General features: G+C 47.3%; 1 protein-coding gene across 1 annotated transcript in view; it reads left to right on the top strand.

Annotated features, from left to right (window-relative positions):
* CUNH1orf21 (chromosome unknown C1orf21 homolog) overlaps positions 1-21574 on the top strand; it is a 121762-nt gene that overhangs the window by 87112 nt on the left and 13076 nt on the right. Inside the window, exons 3-4 of the mRNA XM_036273639.1 lie at positions 7675-7751; positions 14483-14543. Of these exons, the coding sequence (XP_036129532.1) occupies positions 7675-7751; positions 14483-14543 (138 nt within the window). The remainder of the gene's footprint in view (positions 1-7674; positions 7752-14482; positions 14544-21574) is intronic.

Below are 21574 nucleotides of genomic sequence, written 5' to 3'. Positions count from 1 at the left end.
AATAAACACACTTTAAAAATCATAATACATGCAACAGAGAGTTTATATATTTGTAAAATATGTATAGTAATAGGGAAAAAACTTCATCCCGAGAGTTCACAGGCAGAAGAATTAAAGGCGTGGTGGTTACTATCGCGTCTTTTCTCCCAGCACCCCCTCACTGCTGAGAGACACCCCTCACCTCCACAGGCAGGGGATTTGTGTAACTGGGGTTAACAAGGAAGACCCTTTTGCCTGTTGGGTCACAGAGTTGGAAGGATTGAATCTGGGGTTGCCACAGGGTCATAAAAAATGAAACCAAGGTGACAAGCTAAGATGAGAAGCAGTGGAGAGAGGAGCCATTGCCTGGACCCCCGGATCCAGTTGTTACTGGTGGGGTGCCCACCTGTGGGTGCCACTGGGATAAGAATTTCCTGAGGCCCCGGCAGGGGGATGAGGTGTCGTGGAAAACTTTATTGGTGATGTAAAATTAAGGGAGTTCCCTTCCAAGGTCCCATCTCCCTCCATCTCGCCACAGAAAAGGTCCAATCTTGTCTTCAACAGGACTAGGATTAAAGCCACTGCCCAGAGTCTCTGCTCCATATTAAAGTCCAGTCCAGCATCTGGCTAGGTTAGCTTGTGTTCCCAACTGCAGTCCGTTGTGTGTGGGGTGCACATAATTCGTGGCTGCGTAAGGCCACATGACTTTGGAGGTACACAGGTGAGTGCAGGTCATGGAGCAAGAGAGAGCAGGGTGCAGCAGCACAGGAGAGAGAGCACTCAGTCTGGGGATGGTCACTGGGAGCTTAACTAATTAACCCTTCAAGATTTTTGCATGCTTGCAATAGCTTTACCCCTCTAGCCAATTCTCTTTTTCCCAGATTAGACTGACAGATAAGCGCCTTCCCTACATCCCCCCAATTTCACTGAGCATGCACCCATCTCCCCCTTTGTTGGACCCCTTCCCCCAGTGATTTGCAGGGAATGGACTGGTGCTCCCCTGGGAAGCGTGAAGTTGCAGCTTCCTGGTGAAGCTGCCCAGAGGACCACATTGACAATGTCTAGCCTCCCCTTTCCTTTCTTCCTTTATTAATATTAATAACTAGCTAATTACGATGATAACACAGTCGGGCCTGAGCTCAGATTCACAACTGTGAGGTGAGCCTTACCAGCTCCTGACCTTCAGACAGATGTCTCCTTCTGCTTCTCTGCCATGAAGCTTACGTTTCCTTCCCTTCAAGAAAAGTGGACTTCTCTGTCCAGCCTTGTTTTTTGCCTTATTACCCATGTCCCTCGGCTTTGCTTGCCCAGAAAGCCACCTTCACTGGGAACACCGACCCGTCCATTATGCGCTATAGCAAGGGAGACAAAGAGGATCGGCTGAGTCAAAGATCTGTCCGCCTTTCTCCACTACACCCTTTCTCTCCATCTCCCTATACGTTCAGTTGACCTTGAATCTTACCACTTCTTATATTATAATTTAGCATTTGAGTTTTTTTTGTCTGACATTTGCAATTTTTTCTTATTGTGTGTCCTTTCTTTTCTCCTTGTTAATTCCCTCAAAATCTTTTTTGTCTTTTGTGTGTGTGTGTGTGTGTGCGTGTCTTTTTCTTGTTGTTTCTCTCCAAGTCTAGCAAGGCGCCTACATAGAGTGGGCACTCAGTAATCTTCTCAACAACTCCATGCTTTATTCCCAGAGCAGCTATCTTATGATTACGAGCTATTGTTTGTTATATGCTTTCTGTACAACAGGCTGCCCAGGGAGGGAGGTACTACTTTTATTCCCGTTTCACAAGTGAGGGAGCTGGAGCTCAGAGGTTATAATCTGCTAAGGCCACACAGTAGGAAGTGGAGAGACGGTCTGACTCCAGAGCCTGGACTCTTGGGTTCTGCTCTGCTGCGTCCCTCTAGTCTTAGTTCAGCCTCGACCCTCTCCTGATTTACGGCCACGGCTCCCTGACCACCTCTCTGCTTCCCCCTCTGAAACACGATTCTGGCATTTGGGGAAAATCCAAATGCCCAAGCATGAGCCCTCCCTGGCCCAGCCCCTGCCCACCTCACTCCCGCATCCGTCCTACACCCTCCTGGCACCCCAGGCTCTCTCTGGCGGTACCAGGTTCTTTATGGATCAGTAAGTGCCATGTTCTCTCCTTTCCTGCCAGGGTATACCTTCTGACCCTGCACCCAGCCTGCCTCGTTCCTTCACCAAGAAGTATCCCTGACCTCTGAATGAGGTGTCATCAAAAGCACTTCCACCACACATACTTCTGTCGGTTTGAAATATCTGTTCACTTTCCTGTTTGTGTTTCAGAGGGTGAGGACTATATCTCGGACTTCTTAGCACAGCCTGGCACTTGAGTTCCCTTAAACAGTGATTTAGTGGAGAGTGGGCCGTGAGTGGGATGCCAACCTGGACCCGCGGCACGTGCAAGAGAGAAACATGGACAGCTTTGAGCTGCTGAGGTTGGGGCTTGTTTTTATTCCAACGTAACCTACCCTGTCCTAACTGATAGGAACATCTTGGGCAATGATTGAAAACGGCGCTTCCAAATTAGTTAGTTCTCTGGGTGTGTAAATACTACTTCTTTGAAAAACTTGGAGATACATCATCTTGTTAAAACGATCCTTAGCTCGGAGCTCTTGGGGTAATTTATAACAACATGGTGGCTTCTTCCTTGTACTCAGTGATGTGGTGTCTAAATGACTTTGTTCTAGATTGGTTGTTACACAATTAAATTCGTTCTGAGCAATTTCTTACAGCGCTGTTTACTCTTTAAAGATTATTTTAAATGTTTCCAATCTACCTTGAGAAGCAACTATGTGAAAAATACCAGATGCTTTAAAATGGATTTGCCCCACTTAACATTCGCTTGATAGAAAATGAGATACGTTGCTGTATTTTCATTTCTAGGTAAAGAATTTCCACAAAGCAGAGACTTTTCACGCCACCTTCATCACTACTAATTCTAACAAAATACTACTCATTCCAAGAATCTGTGTGGGCAGGTAGTTATTTGGAAGTGTTGACTTCATGTAGTTACGATGATACTGTTGGGCCCAAGTCAACAAACTGTTGCATCTCATAGCTTGGGCCTGGTCATTTGTTAACATTCAAAAGTTCTCACAGTGAATATGGTTCAGCGAATTATCACCATTCAAAAGACAGAAGAGAAAACTCCTTTGTAGTTGGAGGAGGCCGTGTCCTATCTCGGGTTAATACCACTTGAGGAATCACGTATAAAACATCAAATGAGATTGTTTCCTTACAGAGTACCTTCTGTGGGTCACTCCTCAAAAGCCGGAGTGATTCTATTGTGTCGCTGAATGTGTTCCTACTTTTAAAATATGTGTGTGCTGCCCGGCCAGTGGTGTGGCTCCGTGGACTGAGCATCGTCCTGTGGACTGAGAGGTCCGGGTTCAATTCCTGGTCAGGGCATATGCCCGGGTTTCCCACTCAATTCCCAGTAGGGGGCGTGCAGGAGGCAGCTGATTGATGTTTCTCCCTAACATCAGTGTTTCTATCTCTCTCTCTCTCTCTCTCTCTCAAAAAAAGAACAAATCAATAAAAAACATGTAAAATATGTGTGTGCCTCCCTAAATCTGCTCATTCGATCTAGTTCATAAATGACCTCTTCCAGTTTTCATGTACCTTCCAAATGCAGTGGATCACGTGTGCGCAACAACGCCGCGTGCAGGGCAGAACGCCGTGAGTCCCTTCCTGTGCCGTCTTTCTGTGTGGCCCCCCATTAGCGGTCTCCGGAGCTGGGAGTCCCCCCGCCCCACTTCTTTACTCCAGGCCTGCAGCTTCCTGCATCCATCTGGCCCCTGGGATTCCTTTATACTCCTGAGCCCAGAAAAAGGAAATGAGGTTTCTCCCACGCTCCCAACCCAGACCCCACGAGGAGGTGAAGTTCAAGGAGGTTTTTTTCAAGAAGCTGTCAGTTCCTCTTGGTATTCTCACTGTCCCGGAGAGGGGCCACCCGGGCACTGGCGACAGCAGCACGAATACAGGTGGTGTGCCGGCCTCCAGCGGCAGACAAACTGAGAAGGAAAGACAAGTTCACTCGAGACGCCGACAAGTGTGTTCTGTTCATCAAGATATAAAACTCCTCCGAGCACGGGGGAGATTGTTTGATTTGCTGTTTAAATAAACCTGTCACTCCCTGACGTCCGTTTGCAAACACTTTGGAGAAGCAGAGGCTTTTTTCCAGCTGATGGAGCCCCTGGTGGGAAGCAAGGGCCCCTGCCCTGCTGGGCCTCTGCATTGGCCGGGCTGCTCCGAAGAACCCAGGGCTGTTTGAAAACGTGTGCGGAAAACCAAGCGGGGGACCGTGAGCGTGAAGGCGTCTTTTCTCTGAAATCAAAGTTCGCAGACTATTTTTTCCCTTGAGTTCAGGTCGCCTGGGCCTCCTGTTTGAAATGCAGATTCCTGGGCCCCGATCCCAGAGACTCCCACTCAGGGAGTTCGAGTGGAGCTGGGGATCTGCACTGTAGCGCATCCGGACGACCCCCGCGTGAGCAGATCACGCACGGCGCCGCTCCCCGTGACCGCCATGCCACGCACCCGCAACGGCCACAAACTCGTGTGAAGTGCAGGCTGACACTGAAAATAAGTTTTAAATACATATGAGAATAAATATTATGAATGCTTACATCAATGCATAAATAGTAAAGGAAATGTTGACATTTTTCAAAAACAACAACACTTAGTCTTAGTCTTCAACTTAGTCTTATTTGGTCTTCGTTTATTTTAGGGACTTAGTCTATAAGTGTCAAATACCATTAAGATTGTTGTTTCTTGCCAAGGGAAACAATATCTTAGATAGCTCTTCCGTCACCTCCCAGTTTAACTCTCTTCCTGGGCCCAGCGTGGCCCCCTCTGTGGGGTCTGCTCCGTCTGAGCTCCCATCAGCCTCTTCTTCCTCCAGCCCATCTTGATTTTGCTTGTTTCTTTTTTTTTTTAAAGACATCTCTTTAAACCTCCCCTCCCTAATAAACACCCAGAGTAGACGTTAAATGATGCCTATGAGCAAATGCAGAATCGATGTGTTGAGGCAAACACAGCAAATCAGAAGGCACACGAGTCCTCCTGTACAAGTTGCTAGGTGTGCTGAGGGACACGAGGAAATGTAAGAACAAATGCAAATAAGTCACACTTCTAAAATAAAGCCCACAATGAGACACCCACTCGAATGGCAGTAATTGAAGGCAGTACCGAGCGTTGGCAGGGATGTGGTGAAGCTGGAACTACTGGTGGAATGTAAAATGGGGGACCACTTTGGAACATGGTTTGGTGACATCTTAAATAGTTAACTATAAACTTACTATAGATAGCAATTCTACTCCTAGGAAGCTACCCAAGAGAAATGAAAATATGTACCCTCCCAAAGACATGTATATGAATAGTCATAGCAGCATTATTCATAACAACTACAAACTGGAAATAATCCAGAGGAATGGATAAACAAAATGTGGTATATCCATACACCAGAATATTATTTAGCAATTAAAATAAGTGAGCCCTACCCTGGCCGGTTTGACTCAGCAGTTAGAGTGTCAGCCTGCGGACCAGAGACACCCAGGTTCAATTCCCGCTAAGGGCACGTACCTCGTTTGCAGTTTGTCCCTGGCCCTGGCTGAAGTCGTGTGGGTGGCAGCCAGTCGATGTGTCCCTTTCACACTGATGTTTCTCTCTCTCTCTTCCTTCCTCTCTCCCTCTGGCTCTATCTGAAGATTAATGTAAAAATGTCCTTGGGTGAGGATAAAAAAATAGTAATAAGGGAGCCCTGGTTGATGTTGCTCAGTGGTCAGAGCGTCAGCCTGCACACTGCAGGGTCATGGGTTTGATTCCCAGTCAAGGGCCCGTGCCTGGGTTGCACGTTCAAACTCCCACCTCAGTCGGGGTGCAATGGAAGGCACCCCATCGATGTGTCTCTCTCACATTGATGTTCATGGATGTTTCTCTCTCTCCCTCCCTCCCTTCCACTCTCCCTAAAAAAAAAAAAAAAAAAAATGGAAAAAATATCCTCAAGTGAGGATTAACAAAAAAATAAAATAAGTGAAATACTGAAACATGCCACAAATACAAAATATGCTCAGAAACATTATACTAAGTGAAAGATGCCGGGCTATGTATTATAAAATTCCAATTATGTGAATCTAGAAAAGGCAGATTTGTAGAGACAGAAAGCAGATTGCTGTTTCCTGGCGCCAGTCATATCCGGTAAGAGCAGGTCATAACTAAATGGATTTAAGGACACCTTACGGGATGATAGAGTTCTTCTAAAACTGGATTGGGGTAATGACTGCACAGCTCTGTAAATTTGCTAAAACTTATAATGTAGTAAATTATGAATCTTCAGTGCCAGGCCCCTGAGCCAGGCACGGTGGCCCCGATGGTGAAGAGGGCACGGGCCCTGCCCTTCTGGGGTTAGTGCATTAGAATTTTCTGAGTGTTCCCACCTGCTTTGTGAGAAATTGGGACGTTCATTGTTCCCTGACTCCGTCAGCAGAGGAAACAATATATACTTTATTCATTTCAAATGTTCACGAAAACATTCTTAAGTTTAGCATGAGGTAAGGAAGATAAAATAGACTGCAGAGGAATTGCAATGATTCTTTTCCTAGAAAATCACCAAGTCACCCTGGTTTAGAATACTCATGTTACACAGATAAGCTCACGTCTGATGGTCAGTGACAAAGCACCACCAGAACATACAAGTCGTTGGAATTTCATTGATGTAAGTGGCGTTTGTGGTCCCACGGGAATATGAATTCCAGAAAGTTCAATGGGGGACCATCCCACATCACTTCGCATGTGGTGAAGGGTGGGTTGGCCCACCCGGGTTTCATCCCTCCCCTTAGCCTGGGTCTTCCATTACAGCCACACCTCTGGTCCCTTGAGTCACTTCTTAAATTGGTTTACCATAGTCTTTTCTTTCATTTGAGGGGTATGTTTTGTGAGCAAAGAATAGAGCGCCTTGAATAACTTTTTTTTTTTAATAATGTCTTAGAAAATACCGAGCAGTCGTACCACGGAGAGCACATGCTTGCTGGTATGTCGGTGTTTGAAGACTTGAGAGTCCTCCTCTCCCATCTGGCTGGCTTGCTGGGACTATGAAGTCAGATTAGGCAAACAGCCAGAACGTGCCTCTTGAATAGAGGCTAGTATTGAATTTTATTAATTCGATTGAATTCAATTCCAGTGTTTGTTGTGGGTGGAAAATAGTCGTTCTTTTCCATCGTGTCCCCGTGAGGGCCACCGCCAGAGCCCTGTGCTCACGCTGGGTCTCAGTGACTGCCGCTGGCTTCCCCAGTAAGAGGCGCTGAAGTCGGTTAACTGGGCAGGTCGACATGCTGTGAGTGTTCTCCTCGGCCCTCTTGGACCCTGGAATCTTCTGTTCTTGCACTCGTACAGTGTTCAGTAACTCACCCTGAAAATCTATTCTCAGTTGCACATTGTTTTCTTAACAGAGTCATAGCTATTGTGAGGCTAATTGCTCTTTTCATGACCACGTGCCCTGTTAAGATGTGTGGTGGCTCTGCCCGGACCTTCGCAAGGAGTTTGGTCCCTGGGAAGTCACCAGCTATAGAGGGTCCCAAACACACCTGGCATTTCTGTGATGAAGAGCCATGCTGTTGCTGCATTGCTGGTTCTCATGTTGGCTTTTACATGTGTGTGTTTATGTGTTTCAGGAAAAAAGTGCCAGTTCCAACACAAGACTCAAAACGAATAAAGAGATTCCAGGATTAGTTCATCAACCCAGAGCCAAGTAAGTCCTGGTTCCTATTTTTATGTTGTTTTCAAAGCTAAGGATATTTTCAGAGTGGGGTCCATTTTGCCTATCAGATAATCAAGACTTATGAGAAAGCTTTATCAATTATGACCAGTTTGGTTTGGTGTAACAGGACAGAATGGAGAGTCCAAAAACAGTCCCCCAATATGTGACAGGGCAGGTATTTAAATGATCAGTTAGAAGGAAATAATGGGGGAATATCTTTATGTGGGGTAGGAAAAAGTTTTAAATAAGTCTCAAAGGTTGCAGATCTGAAGGAAAATGATTCATTATGATGATCACATTAAAATTAAGAACTTCTGTTCACCTAAATATACTATAGAAAAGTAAAAGGCCACAAAACGATGGGATAGTTTATAATACATGTAATTGATAATAGTTGGGCTTGCAGAATATATAAAGTATGTCTACAAGTCAGTAAGTAAAAGACAGAGAACTCATAGAAAAACAACCTAAAGACACGAACAACCATTTCACTGAGGAGGAAACAGGAACAGCTAATGGATGTGAAAAAACACAAAACGTTGACCAGGATGAGGAACTCGGGCACTCTTATGCCTACTGGTGGGAATCTAAACTGGTGCAATTACTTTGGAAACTCTTGTGCAGGGGTGCCAACAGAAATATCCATGGCAGCAGTGTGTGTGTGTGTGTGTGTGTGTGTGTGTGTGTGGTCTTGAAAGTAAAACCCTAATGCCCATCAAAAGTATAATGGCTAGCCCTGGCCAGTGTGGCTCAGTTGGTTGAGTATCATTTCATGCACCTAAAGGTTGCTGGTTCTATTCCTGCTCAGGGCACATACCCAGGTTTCAGGCTCGATCCTCTGTAGGGGGTGTGCAGAAGGCAGCCAGCCGATGGATGTTTCTCTCCCTCTCCCTTCCTCTCTCTCTAAAAATCAATACAAATAATTTTTTTAAGTATAATGTTAACATTATTGCAGGAGTCCCTAATCCCCCCCTTTGCCCACCTCCCTCCACCTCCCCCTTCCTTGGCCTTTACCAAATTATTGTCTGTGTCCATGGGGTAAGCTTATATGTTCTTTAGCTATTTCCTTCACCTTCTTTATCCAGTCCCCCCACCCACTGACCGCCCCTTGGGCACCGGCCAGTCCGCCCATGTGTCCATGCTTCTGGCTCCATTTTGTCCTTCAGCTTATTTTGTTCATTAGATTCCACATATTAGTGAGATCATATGGTATTTGTTACTCTGTGACTGGCTTATTATTAGTTTTAAAAATAACATAATGGCTAACAGAAATGTGGCATATTCTTATGATGAGAAGACCACATATCAGTGAAAATGAACAACCTGTAGCTACATGGGTCAAGATGAAGAAATCTCACGAATGTAAGGTTAGAGCAGTACAAGAAGTCTATACCTGCCTACATATGGTGTCACTCGTATAACGTTCAGAAGTGGGCAGAATTAAGCCATGTGTTGTATAAGTGTGTATATGGTGAAACAGTAAAGACACGCAAGGAGATGAAAAGGTTTTCAATTAACAATAGTGGTCCTGGCTGGTGTGGCTCAGTGGTTGAGTGTCGACCCATGCACCAAGAGGTCACCAGTTTAATTCCTGGTCAGTGCACATGCCCAGGCTGTGGGCCAAATTCCCAGTGAGGGGCATGCAGGAGGCAGCCAATCAATGTTCCCTCTCATCGATGTTTTTATCTCTCTCTCCCTCTCTCTTCCTCTGTCTCTCAAATCAATAAAGGAAAAAAATTTTAAATAGTAGTCCTTTCTGAATGGATGGAAGACTGTGGGACCATGGTTCTCATTCCTAATCTGAGTGCTAATTACAAGGGTGCCCTTTTATCATCGTTTAAAAACAGATAAATAGCCCTGGCCGGTTTTGTTCAGTGGTTAGAGCATTAGCCTGCGGTCCAGAGAGACCCGGGTTCGGTTCCCGCTAAGGGCACGTACCTCAGTTACAGTTTGTCCCCGGCCCTGGTTGGTCGTGTGGGTGGCAGCCACTTGATGTGTCCCTTTCACATCGATGTTTCTCTCGCTCTCTCTCTCTTCCTCTCCCTCCCTCCCACTCTATCTGAACAAAAAATGGAAAAATGTCCTCGGGTGAGGATAAAAAAAATAATAAATAAATAAAAAGGGACAAATAACATTACATGTTTTCTTTACTCTGTGTTATTTATTTCACAGTTAAAAAGTTAAAGAGAATAAGGGGTCATTTTCTAGATTGTTCTAGGACTGAATCTACCTTAGTGATAAGATGGACTTTGCGTGACATGAAAACTACCTCCACTTTCTTCAAAGACAACTGGCATCCCAGAGGCTACAAATCTCTTATGTTGTGTCCCCCTGAATATTAACACCTTCCCTGGGGGTCCCAATTACCTTACTACATTTGACACAGCCACCGCACTCCGAAATAAATTTGACCATTACATACATGTAATAGTTGCCCCATGAGTCACAATCCTAAGTAGAAGACACTGTGTCATCTCTGATTCCTCCCAGGAAACTGAGACAAAGATCACCTAGTTCATAATCACTTGAACCTGGCCGTGTCCGTGGCATTGCTTCAGCCATGGCTGCTGTGACGTGGCAGGTGGGACTTTTCGGGGAGGGGGTACCGATGAGCTCAGGGGTTTCGTTTTTTACTTGCAAGGAAAGCTAGACACTTGAAGATCCACTTACGGTTTGCAATGTCCGTATGACGGTACAACTGACGTTTGCGCCCGTGGGTGAATATGGTGCTACATCACGACCTCCCTCGTTCACGTCCCTGGGCATCGCTGTGTGGGCACGAACTTGATCTGCCTTCGGGAACAAGATACCCGATGCCTGAACCCAGTCGGCTTTTTATCCCGGCCACGCGACGCATGCTGTTTCCAAATGCTTCCCTGATCTGAGTTCTCAGCAGAGACTGGATTAAGGAGGTGTGTTGTTCGTTTAGAGTGAATACTAATTTAACTTGGACAGACTGAAACATGGCGCTTGGCACACTGACAGACCATGCCCTGGTTTGGCTCAGCATTTGGAGTGTCGGCTCTTGGACCAAAGAGTTGAGGGTTCGATGCCGGTCAAGGGCATGGACCTCGGTTGCGGTTCAGTCCCTCGCCCTGGTCAGGGTCATGCAGGAGGCAGCCAATCAGTGTGTCTCTCTCACATCGATGTTTCTCCCTCACTCTCTCTCACTCTATCTGAAGATAAATGGAAAAAATATCCTCAGGTGAGGATTTAAAAAAAAAGGCAGATCATTTTCACATCTCCATTCGATGCGGCACGTGCAACCCATTCTTACGGACTTTGTGCTCTCAGTCAAGGGACCTAAGGCTCAGAGAAGAGTGAAGATGAGCCATCCTGCTCCGAGGGCTGGGGTGTGCAAATGAAGTAATGGACGCCCAGTGCTCACCACCCTGACTTGGCAAGAACGCCTTGGTAATTAGAAACCACCCAGATGCCCTTTAACAAGAAATTGGGGGAAAGAAACTCCAAGTTAATATTCAGTTCATTCACTTGAAGTTAACATTTAAATCCGTGAAGATGAATGCTGGCCGGACCCGGCCAATGTCGTACTAGAAGAAAGGAGTAAGCCCAAAAGATCGCAGAGGGCGTGGTGCACTCTTTGCCAAGTTAAAACAACTAAAATAAATCAGGGTGGGAGGTAAGTTAGCTCTAGGTTGTCAAGGTCCCAGCTTTTGGTTTTTGTTTTGGTTTCATGGGTGCTTATACTATTTTAAAAAATAATAATGAGCTAAAAGTGAGCCTGAGCCCCGCATGAGCTACGAGCAAGGGTGTGTCGTGATGTAAGGATTAGGAATAACTCACTTCCCTGAGGTCCAGTTGAAAAATAATGATGACCGTGAAGAAATAATCGTGTTCAGGCCAAGAGCTGCCAGGAACTCACCCAGTAACTGAATTTCACTTTTGCGGGTGACATAGGAGGGAATTGGGACCTTGCCTTCTCATACTTTTCCGGCTTACGTTTTTATTGTTTGGAAACTTGTTTTTTTTAAACATGAAAGCCACGGATCTTTCAACTCGAAAGCTCATTTTGCCCACCTTCTGTTCATCTGCTTACTTGTCAGCAGGATTCCATCATGTCATCATCTCTGGTCTCTCAAAGCTGAGAAGCCACAGAAGGAAGAGCCTTTGCGGGTGGGTTAACTCAGGAGCTTCGCCAGCGTCGCCTGGGGCCACAGGAGGTCCCCCGTGGGAGTGTGGGGTTGCCCCAGACCAGCTGTAGTTGTTAGAGCGACAGGACTTACTAACACTGCTAAGCTTTACTCCTTTAATCAGGCACCAACATGCAGGCTTTCTTAAGAGAATTTTACATCGAATTAATTGCGCATCAAGTGTTGATACTTTGTAAACCATAACCAACCCGATCATTCTTTCTGGTGCCTTGAGGGAAGACAGAAAGCAAGTGTGCTCTGACCCCGCACTCCTGGTCATCAGGCTGTGCACAGCACAGGAGGGCTTCACCCGGGCCCGTCTCTAGGTGCAGCCGACACTCCTGGTCATCAGGCTGTGCACAGCACCCGAGGGCTTCACCCGGGCCGTCTCTAAGTGCAGCCGACACTCCTGGTCATCAGGCTGTGCACAGCACAGGAGGGCTTCACCCGGGCCCGTCTCTAGGTGCAGCCGACACTCCTGGTCATCAGGCTGTGCACAGCACAGGAGGGCTTCACCCGGGCCCGTCTCTAGGTGCAGCCGACACTCCTGGTCATCAGGCTGTGCACAGCACCGGAGGGCTTCACCCGGGCCCGTCTCTAGGTGCAGCCGACACTCCTGGTCATCAGGCTGTGCACAGCACCGGAGGGCTTCACCCGGGCCCGTCTCTAGGTGCAGCCGACACTCCTGGTCATCAGGCTGTGCACAGCACAGGAGGGCTTCACCCGGGCCCGTCTCTAGGTGCAGCCGACACTCCTGGTCATCAGGCTGTGCACAGCACCGGAGGGCTTCACCCGGGCCCGTCTCTAGGTGCAGCCGACACTCCTGGTCATCAGGCTGTGCACAGCACCGGAGGGCTTCACCCGGGCCCGTCTCTAGGTGCAGCCGACACTCCTGGTCATCAGGCTGTGCACAGCACAGGAGGCTTCACCCGGGCCCGTCTCTAAGTGCAGCCGACACACCTGAACTACAACTGGTGTGCACGCCGCCGTGTTGATGGGGTTTCCACGTGAGACCGGGACCCCCCTCCGCATCTGTCTAAGTGGGTGTCGGTTGATATGGGTTAATTTATCTCATCAGAGTAAACACTTTGTCTCTGCCCCTGCTGGAGAGATTTCGGGGCCTCTCTCTGAAACGAACCCGTGGAAAACAGCCGAGCAAGCCTCGTGATTTCGGCAGGATCCTACCTAAACCGCTACCCAGTCGGAGACACACCCTGCCTCACTTGGCCGAGTGTTTCCAGGCATAGAGTAGAAGCAGCAGCCGGGAAGGACCCTGGAAGGGGACTGGTCCCTCCTCTGACTCGGAGAGATGAGAGGAAAAGCAAAGGCAGACAAGAGCCAGAGCCTGGAGCTCAGGGCCGTTTCGCCTCAAGGAGGCTCGGGGGTTCCTGGAAGGCGGCTGGGATTCAGACCCTGGCCCCCAGGATGAGGCAGAGTGCCAAGGGCTGTGCCACACCTCAACGTGAAAGGGAGAGGCTTTTCCAGAACTCTCTCCCTCCCCCCCACCCCTCGCAGCCATGGCAACCAATAGACACCAATAGTGAGACACTGGACCTGTCTCACCCCAGCACCCTGGCCTCCTTGGGACCCACAGCTATTTGCTGGGAGGAACGCCGGCCATTAGAACCGTGCTGTCTCCGCCCTGGCTGGTTTGCTCAGCAGTTAGGGCGTCAGCCCGGGGACCAATGAGTCTCAGGTTCGATTCCGGCCAAGGGCATGCACCTCAGTTGTGGTTCATCTCAGGCCCTGGTCGGGGTCGTGCAGGAGGCAACAAGTCTATGTGTCTCACGTCGATGTTTCTCTGTCTCTCCTTCTCTCTCCCTCCCACTCTATCTGAAGATAAATGGAAAAAATGTCCTCTGGTGAGGATTAAAAAAACAAAAATTAAAAAAAAAAAGCATGCTGCCTCCAAGGCCCCTTCCTCTCCACACCCTTCCCATTGGGGCACCTCTGCCCTCCTTACCCACGTTACCACGTTCATCTCACCGAGTGCTGTTAACTGGGGCGGGACGAGCAAACACACAGAGCAGGGGCTACCCAGACCTGCCTCCTGACTCTCCCCTTTCTTCTGGTGCAGTCTCTGTCGGGGCATTCACGGCCGCCAGTGCGCAAGGTGTTCATGGCCAATGTCAAGTCCATTTGCTGCCAGCCCACACCTAGAGAGAGCGCTGAATGTCACACCGACGCTGACAACCTTTATAAAGTACACATTTCCATGTAATAACTAGGGTTGCACACGGGAATACGCCATGGGCTGCTTGTCTGTTTCTTTACATCACAAAGGTGTATCTGAAGGAAAAGTCTGGCCCGCACCTCCCAGTCACGGCACCGTGTGTACATTGACAGGAAATTGTATTTCTTAAATCATAGACACCGATAGACTGTTCTGAAATGCATTTGTAGGATTACTGTAATAACACTTATTCTTACTATAACTTCAGAGTAGTTCCATGGAAAAGTCTGCTCTAAATAAATGTCTGCCTCAAAGTTTAGGGGCTCAGCATTTTCCTTGAGGGAGGAGGTTTAAGGAAAAAAAATTGAAATATGCACTTACTACTCTGTGTTTTTCAGCATGCATATCTCCGAGAGCCAACAGGAATTCTTCAGAATGCTGGATGAAAAAATCGAAAAGGTAAGAAGTAAAATAAATGAAGCACATGTTTCTAGGCTAATTGCCTCATGAGTTAGGGTAACAATATTCTGGGTTCTGTGTCACAGGGTTATTCTTGTAAGGGGCTGGGCAGAGAGTTGAAACGCAAGTACTTGCCTCCACCAAGAAAACGTGGCTATGAGAATGTTTAGGGTGTAAGGGAGCTTCCCAGGATCCCGGGCTACCGCTGATCATCGATTAAAGTGCGCAAAGCCAGATAGGGACTCGTGAGCACCTTTGTCGTGTTCCTGTCACTGTGTATTGTCTGCCCTTGATGCCCTGCTCTGACCTCAGACTGCAAGCCAGAAGGCACCTGCCAAAACTTACCTAGTGCCTGGCACCACTCTGAGTTCTTTACAAACATCATGTACATGTTGCAATCAATAGCAACCTCAGGGTGATAACTGTGAGGCGTGTATTACCTGTGTTTTACAGGCAAGGAAACAGGCTCCGAATGCTTGAGCAACTCACCCAGGTTTGCAATAATAATATTATTATTACCATTATTATTATTGGCCCAGTTCTCTGTGGCTCCAAAGCAGAGTCTCCAAGTTGCTTCGCTAGGAATGTGTGGATTTTACATTGACAGTAAGATGCAATGTTGATCTTTGTGGAAACTGAACCCATACTTAAGGTCTCAGCATGCTATGTGCTAATTAACTGAATGACCTATGGACTATGGTAATCATTATAGGCTTACATAATTATAGAATTTAAATTCATCACTCCATGGAAGATAAGGTCTTAAATTCATCAGTGTTTCCGCAGCAGACCCCACTAAGAATAATTGTATAATGTTTTATTGCATCACTAAAAGACCAGCAAATATCACCAGTGTAAACATAGAGATGGAGATGAATTTAAATGGTAGCTTAGTCTCTGTCACTCCCTGACTATGCAAAAAACTCATTTAGGAGTGGAATGTTTTAGTTTTATTTTTAGTGAAATTCTGGCTTATGCATGACTTTTGAGATGAAAAATTTCATCCAGAGCCATTACCAAGTTTCACATAGTGATTCAAAAGCTGTTCAACTTGCCGATAACATTTTGTTTTAGTAAAGAGAAGCATAAAAAGAAATGTCTGTTCCCACTGTTTTGGTGAAGATTTTTCCTTCCTTGGTTTGTTGAGATTTTTTTTCCCCTCTGCTAGCTTTCTGGAAACAAGATCTGCTTAGTAGTCAGAGGTAGTCTGTAGAAATTGAAACCCGAATTGTGATTTTAAACAATGTATACAAATCGGAGGAGGCATTAAAATTACCGGATTCCTTTCCCGAGTGTTTCCATCATTGAAAGTCTACCTCTTTTTCCTCAAAACTGAAATCCATGGTTCCCTTTGGAAGGTCAGCTTAACCACTTTCCTTTTGAGATGGGGTGTAGAGAAGGCGAGTTTAGCACAACAAAAGCAAGTTTATGACTCGATCATTTCTTAGGTGGCAACTTCCCAGGACAAAGAAGCATTTGCGGATTCAACACAAGCAAGTGTTCCCACTTGAATACATTTCTTTTTCTTTTTCTTTTTCTTTTCTTTTAACTTTAAGTGACTTTTTATGTTTCAGTTACAGTCGACATACGATATCAGTTTCAGGTGTACACCCCAGTGATTAGACATTATAGACCTTACTGAGCGATCACCCCCATAAATCCAGCTCGACGGAGAGCTGTTGTTTAGTCTAACGTGCACCCAGTTAGCAGGTTTCTGGGGGGATTTCCTGTCCTCTCTGAGCCAAGCTTGTCTGTTTCACCTCTCTCACCGAAAGCTCATCCTTCTGAATATTGTGAATGTGTGTACATTGTGTGGCGTAAACATTAAGCCTCCAAAAATTAAGATGTTCCTTCTTAGTATATGTGTCTGGCTGAACATAATCTTCATCACCGTTTATGTAACTGAAATTGGGCATTGGGTCCTTAAAAATTATTTTCCTGACTTTTTAACCATTGCTGAATATTTCTTTGCTTCAAGTTAACATGAGGACAACCATAAATGCGACTCGAATCATTCTTCAGGACTTATAGGGTTGATTTTTTACAACGATTAAACTTCAAAGAGTGTCGTGCTAAAAACTGCAGCCATTCTGAGAGGCCTGAGGTTTGAGATTTAATCTCGGAATGTCCCAGAATTTCTTTTTTTCTTTTATCCCTTAAATTGTTGAGAAGCAAAATTGACTGAACCCTGGAGATTTAAACCTGCCCTTCCTTGATTCAGCCTTTTATTTATTGAGTGTCTATAGGGCATGGTCTGAATTTACCTTTCAGTTCTCCTCTTGATACTGAAAGAAACCTCTGCTCTGTCTCTCTCTCAAGATAGATATAAAAAATAAAATAATACTTTTGAAAAAGATCGCTGTAAAAGTTCCATTAGTATAGCGAAACCAGGACCATTAGATGGCTCAGTATTCGTAGTGAAGCGTAGCGTGGACCACAGTATCCTCAGCAGAGACTGCAGCGCCGAGCTCGCTAACCTTTGCGGCACACATGGGCCCGCGGCTTTCTAAGCGGTGAATGGTGGTACAGAAGAGCAAGGAGCAAAAATGCATTCAAAACTCTTCGGCGCTTATTGCGTATCGGACGTTCTGCTAGTCACTCAGGATAGAGAAATAACTAGGAAATGTGGGACACAGACTAAGTAGGAAACAGTCCCTTGTTTGAGGAGCTCAATTGTAAAAGTGAATGTCTTTAAAAATGGAATTTTTTTACGGATGGAGGAGCCCTTAGCCATCACCCCCAGCCCGCCGTTGTCACTGTGAATCACGTCCTTCTGTCTTGAACACAAGAGTTTGTTGGGTCAGGGGTGCATCTGGGGGTCCATTCAGCAGTCGGGACAGCTCCGGGGCACTCGGTAGGGCTCACGGTGCTGGCCTGGGGAAGGCCACCGAGCTGCATCCGAAGATGAGCAAGGGGGGAGGGTGTCAGGAGCTCAGAAGAGCTGGATAACCTCTGTCTGATTTGCTTTCCCTTTTCCTTGTGGAGAGTAAACATCCGTGAAACAATGAGAGTGTCTCGTTTACTTTTCCTCGTTGGGTTTTTTTCTCGGCTCTCTAACCATTATTCCATTGGGATCCGTGGTTATTGTGCCAGACAGTTCACAGGTGCCTGAGCCCTGTGTAAGGTGGTGACATTTGCCTAATTTTGCAGCTTAAAGAGAATATCAGTTGACTGCAGAGCAAGATAGTGATTTTAAACTCTAGATTATTAAAACTTGGCTCCATGGAAAAGTTTCTGAGTATAGCACCAAATCCAGATCACATCCAATTATATATTTTTAATTTATTGATTTGAGAGAGAGAGAAACATCGATTTGCTGTCCCCCTCCTGTATGCCTTCATTGGCCGCTTCTTGCATGTGCCCGGACCGAGGATTGAACCTGCAACCTCGGGATGATGTTCTAACCTACTGAACCACCCAGCCAGGGCATTTTTTTTTTTAACTTTTATTTGGAAATAAACAATTTAAATTTATAGAAAGTTGTAACACCCGATTTTTACATCGGCTTTCTCTTCTGCATTTGAGTTTACTTGTAAGAAGCAGAAGAAGCAAATACATTATTTAAGTCCCTACGATATTAGTATCTTCTCCAGGCAAAAACAGAGATGTCTGTTTTGCTTTATGGGGTGGTAAGAACAGCTGATGAGCAAAGGGTCTCAAAGACCACCCTGAACGTTAAAGAAAGACTGTCTCTGGACAACGCCGTTGGCATCCGCCTTCTTTTTCTCGTCAAGGCTTCTTAAGCGTCACTGGGCCATGGGCATCTCTTCGGAATCTCTACAAATTACAAAGACTCTTCCTGTAAAAAAGCACATGATATCATACGCACAGAATTCTCCAGTGAAATATCAGGGCCTTATCATTCCCTGCAGCCTGTCCACAAGCCCAGGCAAAGAACTTAGGGATGTCTTTAAGATCATTTCATTCATCTGCTTCCTCAGGTCTAGGGCCCCGCTGACCAGTGAGCCCTAGACCTTACCCGATGTATCTCTGATGTTAAAGAGGATGAGAAAACAGAGGGCGGGCCCTGGCCGGTTTGACTCAGCGGTTGGAGCGTCGGCCTGCGGTACAGAGAGACCCGGGTTCGGTTCCTGCTAAGGGCACATACCTCGGTTGCAGTTTGTCCCCGGCCCTGGTTGGTTGTGCGGGTGGCAGCCACTTGATGTGTCCCTTCACATCGATGTTTCTCTCTCTCTCTCTCTTCCTCTCTCTCCCTCCCGCTCTATCCGAACAAAAAATGGAAAAATGTCCTCGGGTGAGGATAAGAAAAAAAAAAAAGAAAACAGAGGGCGGGTAACTCCACCCAAACCCCCTCTCCTGCCCTGGCTGGTTTGGTTCAGCCGTTAGAGCCTTGGCCTGCGGTCCCAAGAAACCTGGGTTCGGTTCCCGCTAGGGGCTCATACCTCGGTTGCAGTTTGTCCCCCGCCCTGGTTGGGTTATGCGGGTGGCAGCCACTCGATGTGTCCCTTTCACATCGATGTTTCTCTCTCTTCCTCCCTCTCCCTCCCACTCTATCTGAACAAAAAAATTGGAAAAGTGTCCTCGAGTGAGGATTAAAAAAAAAAACGCTCTTCTGTCTTTCTTACTTCTCTTTCTTCGTCTCAAAAACCAGCCCTTCACCCCTGAGGGTGGCCCATCAGCTCTCCTACTGTGCTTACCCTCGCCATACTCCTGTAGGATTTGGGGACTTCGCCACTGTCGACTGGAGTTATTCAGTGTGACACTTTGAGGAAATGTCTTGGAAAGAGCAGTGTGTGGATTTAAAATCAGCTGGCTTATCGCGACCTTTATATCCACTGAAAAACCTTTCACACTTAGAAAAATGTTTGGGTTTCTGAAGCAGCTTGATTCCCTTGGCCCCAGAACCGACCTAGCTGGTGAGAAAGATCACGGTAAGTCTACATTTATGAGTTTATTCTAAGGCCTCCCTCTCTTAATATTACATCAGGGGAGGCTGATCCACAGTTTGAATCGGGGTGTCAGAGATCAGAAGCTGTTTGCGTTTCATCCGAAGAGACTGACGCACATGTAACTATGAACCGTGATGTTTGGCTTCATATATAAACTATTCCTGCCGCAGGCTGTTTAACCTCAGAGCTGCCATAGAATAAAAAATAACGTTTGGCAGACAGAGCTGAGGGGAGGTTTCACTTTCTGGTGTGGGGTTTAAAGGGCTCCTCGGTGCATGCTAGCGATGAGAATACACGGTGCTGGGGTCTGCGATGCTGGAGAATGTCGCAGGGCCTGCCCGTGTGTGCAGGAAGTCCTAGCATGTCCCCCACAGCGCTAGTCACTTTCAGGCACAGCCGAGGCCCTGGACACTGGTGGAGAGCAGCGCTCACTGGTGTGCACTTTGGGAGTGGACGGGGCTGCCAATAGCATCCCAGTCAATACTTTCTTGCTCCGTGGTTATTGCTTCTGCTAACGACCAAACCCTTCCTGTGTCTCCTTTCCCGTCATCCCCCTGCCTGGCCTCTCTTCTCTCCTGTGTTTACCTTTCCTCATCTGTCAGACAAAGCTGTCATTATAAGGGTAGGATGTGTTTCGTTTTCTCCCTACATAGGCATAGCTTTGTGCAGTGACTTCTTTTCTTTTTTTTAATTTATCTTTATTGTTGAAATTATTACAGACATCCCTCCTTTCTCTTCCCCGTTGCCCACCCCGCCCCCACCACCCTGTTGTCTGTGTCCACTGGTTGTGCATAAATGCGTATCATAGGTTCCTCGGTCTATCTCCCCGCCGCCCTCTCCCCCTTCCCTCTGAGGTTCATCAGTCTGTGCCCTGCTTCCATGTCCCTGGGTGTGTGTTGTTCGTCAGTGGGTTTTGGAACAGCCGCGATGGGGACACCGGCGTAGGCACCATGGCGAGATGCGTGCACTCTGGCTGTGAGGCCCCCCGCATGCCCTGGAGCACATGGTGACAGGTGCAGCCAAGGACAAGGACACGAGCCCGAAAGCAACGCAGTGCTCAGTCTCCGCTCACTTCCCTGTCCTGGAGGACTTGACTTCCAGAGCATTCTTGGGGTTCTAGCAGCCTCGCTTTCGGGGGAACAGTAGACGAGAAGAGTTCCGCTCTGGAGCCATGTGGTGCTTGCGTGGAGGCAGGGCCAGGCCGCTTTCTACGAGGTGTGACCGACAGCGCTGTGAGCCTCACGGCAGCAAGGGGCACAGTCAGCCTTGGCCTTTGCTGTGAGTGCGTATTGGGCAGGGCAGGTACTCGGGTCCCCTGGAGCAGACACAGCGGCGTGGGCATGTGTCCTCCTCTGACCCTTCCGGGGCTCTTCCTGGGCTCCCCCCCCCCCCCCCCGCAGCCGCTGCTGCGGTTGGCAGCCACGGGCATCGTGCTGCAACTTCCAGAGGGCACTCGGGGCTCCGGAGCGTGCCGCCCTCTGTAATGGCTACTTCATTATTTAAGAATCTCTAAGAGGACTGGGAGCATTAAACAGGCAGTTCTAGAAGGATAAGAACTGGGTCTCATTTGTCTTTGTTTCCCCAGAACCTGTCACAGAACGGTTACGAAATATACTTGTTGAATGAGTGAATGTGCTGACAAGACCCCTGGGCTTAGCAGGGGCAGCAGCTCAGAGGCTGTGGTGGGCAGACCCCACAGTAAGGAGCTCTCGGTGTGTCTCCTGCCAGAGCGGCTCAGCGGGGACAGAGCAGGTGCAGGGCCCAGACCCTGATGGAGAGTCAGGAGAGAGGCTGCAGGGAGCAACAGAGGGAGCCTGCGGGTCGGACCGGCCCGAGCCAAGGACCAGCTCCAGCAGCAGCTGTGTGACCCCAGGCTAATTGGTTAACCTTTCTGGTCCTCCGTTTGCTCACCCCAGAAATGTGGCTAGTAATACTAACTTGTCTGGGAAATTCAAGAAGAATCACTGTAGAGTCTCTAGCAGGGTGTTTGAGTGTGGTAATGTTCTATAATTGGTAGTTTTATTTGGGTTGGGGTTGCCTGTGTCCATATCATCAAGGTCATTTGTAAAGATGTCAGGGGGATTGTCGGGGAGGTTAAAATTGATACCAAAAATGCAGAAC

The sequence above is a fragment of the Molossus molossus genome, unplaced genomic scaffold (genome assembly GCF_014108415.1).
Source record: "Molossus molossus isolate mMolMol1 unplaced genomic scaffold, mMolMol1.p scaffold_m16_p_20, whole genome shotgun sequence".
Classification (NCBI taxonomy): Eukaryota; Metazoa; Chordata; class Mammalia; order Chiroptera; family Molossidae; genus Molossus; species Molossus molossus.
The sequence above is the reverse complement of the archived record's forward strand: the minus strand, read 5'-3'. Positions and strand labels throughout refer to the sequence as shown.